General features: G+C 47.5%; 1 protein-coding gene across 1 annotated transcript in view; it reads left to right on the top strand.

Moving 5' to 3' along the window:
• Nucleotides 1-623: 623 nt before the first annotated feature.
• LOC138453491 (thiosulfate sulfurtransferase/rhodanese-like domain-containing protein 3) overlaps nucleotides 624-8,269 on the top strand; it is a 135,144-nt gene continuing 127,498 nt past the window's right edge. The window contains exon 1 of the mRNA XM_069606396.1: nucleotides 624-834. Within this exon, the coding sequence (XP_069462497.1) occupies nucleotides 687-834 (148 nt within the window). The 5' untranslated portion in view covers nucleotides 624-686. The remainder of the gene's footprint in view (nucleotides 835-8,269) is intronic.

The raw sequence follows: 8,269 nt of genomic DNA, 5'->3' as shown, positions 1-8,269 counted from the left end.
GTTAGGTCAGCCAAACAAAAGCAAACAGTTTGGAGGGGGTCCAAAATATGGAGGGAAAATTGAGAAATCTTTCCTAACAAGAGCCATCCCAACAAGAAGAACAACACTGGGCCTGTCTCATCCAACAAGAAGAACAACACTGGGCCTGTCTCATTAGCTCGTGCTGGAATCTGCGGTGCGCACGGAACTTCGTTTAATTACCCACTGTGCAATCCTCATCAGTCTGGCGTGTATATCCGCACTCCAAGTAGTTAGGCATTAAACAAGGTGGGTGTAAAGCACCACCATGTGGGCCAAAAGTTCAAAGAATTAAAAACGAATATGAATTACATTTTAAAGTAATTTTCATCTAAACTCGGAAAACAATTACATTTTAAAGTAATTTGCTTCTTATCTCGGAATTGTAGTCTACTCTTTTGTGGGCTACACATTTCTTTTGGCTGTTTCACGTGTTGCACTTGTTAAAAAAAATGTTACTCGTCACAAAAGGGGTTGGAGCCGCCCCGCCTTGGCATTCTCCAGGTTGAACTCTGGTATGTTTTTCAACTACATAATTGCGTGCAATATTTCCTACAGGCCCCCGGTCCATGCAGACGTGCCGAGTTGCAGGCCAGCCCACAGCTCAGGGTCACCAAAGGGGCGGCGAAAGAACGACGCGCCTCCTCCTGTGCTTAGAACCGGGGAAGATGTCTGCCTGGCTGGTACGCCCTGCCGGCGCCGCTGCCCTGGCTTTGAGGAACCGTGTCCTGCACCGTGGAGCGACCGCGGCTGCGGGGTCCGGGAGGATGCGGCTGTGCTCGGCCCGTCCTCCCAGGAAGTGCGGAGGTTATGCAGGTGAGCTGGGGAGCCTCCGCGGGGAGCCAACCTGAGGAGAGCGAAAGACACGAGTCGGAAGAATGGGGTGTGTGACCAGAAAGAGCCTGTGACAGAACCGGCACAGAAACAGTCTGCTGTGAGTTTGTGACGCGCGAAGAAGGAACTTCAGTCACAGTCATTAAAGGATAACAAAACATTTTACATCGCGATATGTTTTTGAAAAACCCTTGATTACCGTTGAAGGTCGTCGCGAGAGGCCCAGAGCCCGTCTTTACCTAGACGGCGTCCTGTGTCTAAAAAAAATAAATAAAGTTGGATCTACCTTTTTACCCGCACACGGCAAACAAACGCATCATGATAAATGCACACATTTGAGCAATGTTCCCCCAGGGAGCACTGCCTGGCGTTAGGCATTTTATTGATATAAATATGGATAATTGACTACTGTTACGTAGGGTTGTGATAAAGGGTTAAGTGTTTGACCACCAGACATTGTGTGTGTGTATCCTACATAATACAAGGTATTGTGATGCTAAAGGTCACCCACAACATGGAATGCTCTGGCGAGCATGACCTTTGTGTCACAGGGATCTCAGGATGTGCCATCTCTTTATAATGGGTGGAGGTGAGCGAGCATTCCGAAGATGGTAGTACGTTACTCTGTCCCGAGCTTCACAATTTCTTGTCGTGTGTGTGTGTGTGTGTGTGTGTGTGGCACCACTTGATGGCAGTGATGGTGTGATGGTCTCGGCTTTTGTCTGCAATAAATGGTATATGATAAAGCTCCTGTGCTGGGAGGATAGTTAATGGGAAACGCGAAATCTGGTCCTATGCTTATAGGCTGGAGTCAAGCAAGAAGCTGATATAAGTAACCATTAAAAAAAAAATGTGATGCCAGACCACGAATTGGGTAACAAATCAAATGATGCTAGTTCATGGTCCCATGCCATTTGATGGTAATGGTGGTTAATGGGGAGCGTTTGGCAATTGCCTATGCAAAAGGCCTAACTACTGGCTTTTTCAGTGCTAGGTTTTTGTGTTTCTCTTGCCTCCTCTTAGGATGTAAAGTTCTTTGTTTCTTAGGCCAGAACACTCGACATTGCAGTCTGTTCCGTGGGGGTGGTTGCATAAGGCTCCAAGCATATAGTCAGTCATGTTATAGTGACACTCTCTAAGAGGAGTTTAAGATTTCTTGCTAGGTTTGAGCTACTGCTACTTTTCAATGTGCAGTTATTCGTTTTGTGTATTATTTGGTCCTGTTGCCAGATTACCCTTCACTTGCACAGTGGAGTATGAAGCAAATTAGGGAAAATAGTGTTTGGGTAAAGTCAACGAGACCACTTGAAGGACCAGTGTGGGATCTCGCTCAACGTTCACATTAATTTCTTTTATACATTCTTGTGTTATTCCTTATTTTCATTCCCAAGCAAGCGGGTTCTGTTATAAAAATAAATAAATAACAGAACCCACTTGCTTGGGAATGAAAATAAGGATTAACACAAGAAGGTATATAGGAAATGGATATGAACTTTCAGCGAGATAACACACGGGTTCTTCCAGTCGACTGGATGACCTTACCCAGACAACATTTTTCCTAACTAACACGGGACATGTAGAACCCTGATTATATTTTTCATGTTTTTTTTTCCATTGCCATCTGGCAACAAATTGTGAGCAATGGTGCCCCACACCCAGTGCTAGAGAGCCGTATTGTTCATAGAGGCTAAAATACATACACAAACCTGCTGCACAAAAATAAGAATCATTGCAAAGGCCAATAGTTTTGGCTTTTGAGTAATGATAATGATGTGTTATTTATATAGCGCCTTTATCCAAAGCGCTTTACAGAGCACATATTTACATACAGTATCACCCAACCGAAATTGGTACTCATTTATCTATCTCAGAAGGATGAAAGGCTGAGTTGGCCTTGCTGGGATTTGAACCTGCGTCCTGCAGAACATTCTCAGATTGCAGCAGCGAGCGCTCAACCCGCTGAGCTAGGCATGGGAGAATAGGCATTTGGCAAACACTGCCATAATGATACTACCTGACCATGAGATGGCAACAGTTGCAAATGGATTGAGTAGCTAGGCATATTGAGTCTTTGATGAGATATTTGATTTATATCGCGCTCCTACACAAGTGTTTCAGAGCGCGACCAGGCAAAGGGAGGGGAAAACAAAAACCACGATCTTACTAGGCTCAGTGACATTGCGAACGCGCAAGTGCATGGCAAATGGGTAATATCTATACACAATCCACTACAAGAGGCGAGTTCCAAGTATATATTCACTGTACCTAGCATGTCCTACATATGTACTCCTGATACAGATCCCTGCTACAAGAGGCGAGTTTCCAAATATATATTCTCTGTACCTATCATGTCATATATGTACTCCTGACGCAGTTCCCCGCAACAAGAGGCGAGATTTTCCAAGTATGTATACTCTGCACTTTCCAGATCCAATGTATGTCTGGACTACCATAACTACTGTAACATTTTTTTGTTTCCAGCACTTACTGTAACCGTGTTCTTAAGTTAAAAGCGCCTAGATGCCTCTGGGCTTTGTGCGCTACATAAGTGGCAAAATAAAGCCAAACCTGTTGGCTTTGCCAAAGCCTGTTTTTAACAGGACTTTAATGTGAGGCGCTGCATACTGCTTAAAAATCAAAGTGACTGAAGCACACCTGGTTAAGACATTTTTTATTACCCCAGGAGCTGGTTTATAGCTGCCATTAACTTGCATAAGACTGCTTGAAAATAACAATGGAGGTCCCTAAACAGCACATGGTTTGGTGTTGCTGCATGACAGTTAGCTCAAAGAGATCCCAGGTGACTGTTTTGGGCAGGCAGTGGCAGTTAATAGGTGGGACTGGCCATAGAGATTATCAGGACTGTGGACGGTCAAAGGGTGGGTTAAAAAAAAAAAAAAAAAACATCCACAAGCTGTGTGCCCCTCCTTAGATCCCGAATCCTTCCTATCCTAGTAGCCAAAACTAAAAAAAGAGGAGCTAAACCAAATATGTTTTTCAGCAATTGACTATTTAATTGCAATATTTAAATATGGTTGAAATACACTCGTACTCTAGAAACTTAAGGTGAGAATAACATGCTAAATTCCAATTATGATGTGCTTGCAATTTTGGGCATCGTTGGCGCGGGGAGTTTGTTAATCCTAACTTTTAAATTACATATACCAAATGAACAATGCTATTTATCAAATCGATATTTAAAAAAGTCACAGGTAAGGTGTATTCGCAAATACCTTAACAGAAATGTGTGCTTGGGTACACTTGGGTAAGAACACTTATTTTAGAACAAGTACCTGAACTGCGTGAAGGCCCACGTTATGCATGATGTCTGCTGTTAGGACTGATTTTTCCATACTCTGGCCTGGTGGACAGATGTATAGAAGGCCAACCTAGTTTAGTGACGGGGACCACTCTGGGAGTTGAAGCCAAACTAGCAAGGCGAGTGGTCAAGGCTAATTCTCAAGAGGGCTCCTCAATGAGTACACACAGTGAAAAGTCCAGGAACACACTTAGACAAGCAGTTATAAAAATACTTATTTATGGCCACATAACACTATGAAAAATGACTAACCTGTAATTATATCACATAAGACTAAAGAAGATAAATATATATAATCATTGCAGTAGGGCAACATAAACAACAAACCCCTGCAAAGGAAGATCATTATTAATATGCAGCACTACAGGTACACAGAGATACAAAACTAACTTTAAAGTCCGTCCCTAACATGCATGGGGCGTCTCTCCCAAACGTTAGCCAAAGTTCCAAAGTTTTGTGAGACTCGGGAGGGAGGGGGGGGAAATAGTCTAGGACTTTAAAGAAGAGTTCCAAGGGTAGAGGGCAAGTCTTTCTAGCTCATAAGTGTCCCCCCACTTTCAAATTATTATAAAAGTTTCTAGAAGTTACCAAACTTTTAAAAGGGAGTTAGGGGTTTAGGTCAGTACTGTTATCGCCCCCTCCCATACTCAGATTCTTCTTAGGACTTGGCAGGTCTTCTGAAGAAGGGCCCATATCACTTTTCCCGCCTTCATCTCGGGTCCTTTATGCCCAGAGGATTTCCAGTCGGCAACAAATGGTGGTGCAAGTTCTTCAACAGGGGAGTTGCTAGGTCTGGAAAAGACCCGGGGCTAAGCTGATGTCGGAACTGTTGGGACTGGGAGCTAGCTAGCCTTTTGGCTGTAGCTCCTGAGATTCAATCCGGGGCTACAACCAAAAGATCAGGGGCTATAGCCCCCTCAGCCCCCCCCTAGCAACGCCCCTGTTGGTGAATACAGAAGAACACGACGCGATACAGGGCCCCTCTTGGCACAAGACTAGATGCAGGAAAGCTGTTGTGGATAACAGCCACTGATGCACGGCGACGCAGGGGGACCCAAATGTTGCTGTCGGACTTCACCTCCTATATCGGGTCCCCTCGATGCTAGAACCACGATATTTGGAACAGAGATGAGTCCTTTAGCACAAGCTGTCGATCCCTACAGTTTCAGGCCTCAACGCGGAACAGCGATGTCTGCAGCATGATAGCCCAAAATCTGAGCTGGGCAGCTACTGGGTGATCCAGGGGCACTTCCGAGGGCTCTACTTCGCAGGTCTCGGAGCTGACGTTGAGAATCGATGTTCCCTTTACTCCATGGGTCGAAGCTTCTTCACAGGACTTCTGAAGATCACCTACAAGACAGGGCTCTTCCAGGACAGCAGCAGAAGTTGGTCACCAGGCCTTCTTCCAAAAGGTCCACAGTCTCCTTGTATGTCTTGCAGCTGGAAGGGAAACTTGGCTCCTTCAGGTTTCTTACAGGATCTCTGAAGAATGGGTGCAGGGTGTCCCTTATTCAAAAAGAAGGTAAGTGCTGACCCACTAGCCAAGCAAAGATCTGGCCCCCACACCCCCCAGCATGGGTCCAATCGGGACCACTGGTGGCTCAGCTCATGCATACCATTCAGACACACTGAAACCAGTTTGTGGATTGGGACTAGATAGTCCCAACCCACTTCCTGGCAGCAAACGCACATGGCCCTGCAGTATCCTGTGAAAACCCTCTGCTTTCCCGGGCAGTGGACCAGCAGAGCCTTGCTCTACGATTATTGCAGTTTCAAACAAGATTTTCCAGAAGTGCCAGTCTCTGCTTAGATTTTTCAAATACGGTTGGAGCGATGTGCAGAGAATTTCAGTATGAGTGGAGGAGCGCTTCTCTTTCAGCACGATGAGCACAAATCGCAAGTTTCAGAAATCCTTTGAGCAGCAGCCGGTTGCGACTATGCATCACTTCAAGGTTTACTGCACTTGATTAACAGCTTTATTTGCTTATCTCAAGACATTTGGAGGATATTTTGAGTAAACAGCACTCGCAGGACAAGGCCGCGGTGTTGTGCGACCCAGGTGTTTGGCAGAGAAGGGGTAGTAACGGAGATTGCGAGTGCGAATGTCACTCCGTTCATCCGCGTTCGTAAGGTAAGAAGGTGCGGGGAGGGAGAGTAGCACTGCTGCGCTCGACCCAACTCCCTGCCCTTGCGCATCCCTTCTTTCCCCTCTGCCCGTCTCCATGTGCATTTTCGAACCGCAACACAGGCTCTGTTTCTTTTCCCCTCTTCCCGTCTAAACGTATGCTTTCCACCGGCAACTCGGGCTCCGTTCTCCCGGCTTTGTGCTTTCTTCCCGTCTCCACGTGCGCTTTCCCCCACGTTCTTGGGTCCTCTTCCCCTCCCCTCCCCTCTCCTCTCCTCCTTCCCCCTTCGGGTCTCCCCAAGCTGTGACTACTTAGTGTATGCTTGCTGTATTGTGTATTCTCGTCTTACTCCTCTAGGTCCCCCAGGGTTACTAGTGTTCTGCGTATTCTGTACGGTATTGCATTTCCCCTCTCACTCTTCTCCCCAGTGGTCTCCAGTGTACTATCGCATATTTTGCACTGTCTCCTTCTCATTAGGTTCTCCCCCTTACTGCAAGCATTGTGGTTCGGTTCTCTGTGCTCACTGTCCTCCTCTTGTGCGTACCCCTGGTGTGTGACCCACCCCTGCCCCCTTCTTGGGCTGCCTTCTCTTGCTCTCCGCCTTGCACCCCTCCATGGTGCTCTGTCTCCCCTATCTTCTCTGCTACTCTGATCTCCTTTCCTATACCTCTCACTAAATCTGGTAGGAAGAAGCTCAAAGGGCACTTGCTGGTCTCCAACCCAGGCCTCCCTATCGCTGATGCCTACACCAGTGCTTCCTCCATACAGACTGTCACCGACATCCTCTTTGTCGTTCCCTCTCCAGGCCTATGGATGGTCTCTGTTCTCTCTCTCTCTCTCTCTCTCCTTTCCCCTCCTCGCCCATTAATGGTGGCACTCAGTGGGAGGTCCCCCTGGCTCCTTTCCACTCCTCCATACCATCAGTAATGTATCTGAATGGCACCAACCAAATCTCCTCCCTTTTTAACAGACACTTCCCACGTCTTATCAACTTCCTTCCTTCTCCTGCTACTCCTACCTATACCTCCGACACCCTCCTCTGGCTGCTCTGCCACCCTCTTTTTCCTCTCTGGCTACTCTGTCATCTCCTTCTTCCTCCTCCTCTGCCTACTCTCGGGCACCTCCTCAGGGTGTACCTCATGCCTGTACCCCTCCACATAAGTCTTCCAAATGTGGCTATCTGCTCCACGTCGCTACCCTTAACTCTTGCTCTGCTGACTGCTCTTAGAACTTGTTCTGAATGTCCTTTTGTCTCACAGCCAGCTCTATCACAAGTTTCGATACTCTCTTCACTGATGGCTACAAGATCGCCAGCTCTGTCATAAGTTTCAATACTCTCCTCTCTGATGGCTACACGAGCCTCTCTGAACGCAGAACCCACCGTCCAGGAGGTGGAGTAGCTCTGATCTTCCCTGAGTGGATTCCTGCTTCTGTCATTCCTACGCAGGCCTACTCCTCCTTTTGAATGCCTGTTCTGCAGGCTGTCTATCTCTCCTGGCCTCTATCTTACTGTGGCCACCATCTACAGGCCACGTGGCCAGGTCACCCTCTTCCTCTCCGAGCTGGCCGACCTTGCCTCCCTCCTTGCTTCAACATCTTCTCGGAGACCTCAAGATCCACGTGGATGCCTCCTAGCCCCTCCTCTGGGCTCTTTCCTTTCTCTCTCTTTCTCCACCCGGCCCGACACACATCCCCATAACCACTTTCTTCTCTCCTCTCACCTGTCGCTCTCTGTCCCCCAGGCAAAGCATCCGTCAGTGGAGGCCTTTGCTCAGGGGAGTTGCTAGGTCTGGAAAAGACCCGGGGCTACGCTGATGTCGGAACTGTTGCGACTGGGGGCTAGATAGTCTTTTGGCTGTAGCTCCTGAGATTCTATCCGGGGCTACAACCAAAAGATCAGGGGCTATAGCCCCCTTAGCCCCCCCCTAGCAACGCCCCTGCCTTTGCTGCTACTTTCTCTCCCCCTCCTACA

Source organism: Ambystoma mexicanum, chromosome 4p (genome assembly GCF_040938575.1).
Source record: "Ambystoma mexicanum isolate Mex_15411 chromosome 4p, UKY_AmexF1_1, whole genome shotgun sequence".
NCBI lineage: Eukaryota > Metazoa > Chordata > Amphibia > Caudata > Ambystomatidae > Ambystoma > Ambystoma mexicanum.
This window is presented reverse-complemented; position numbering and strand designations above follow the sequence as displayed.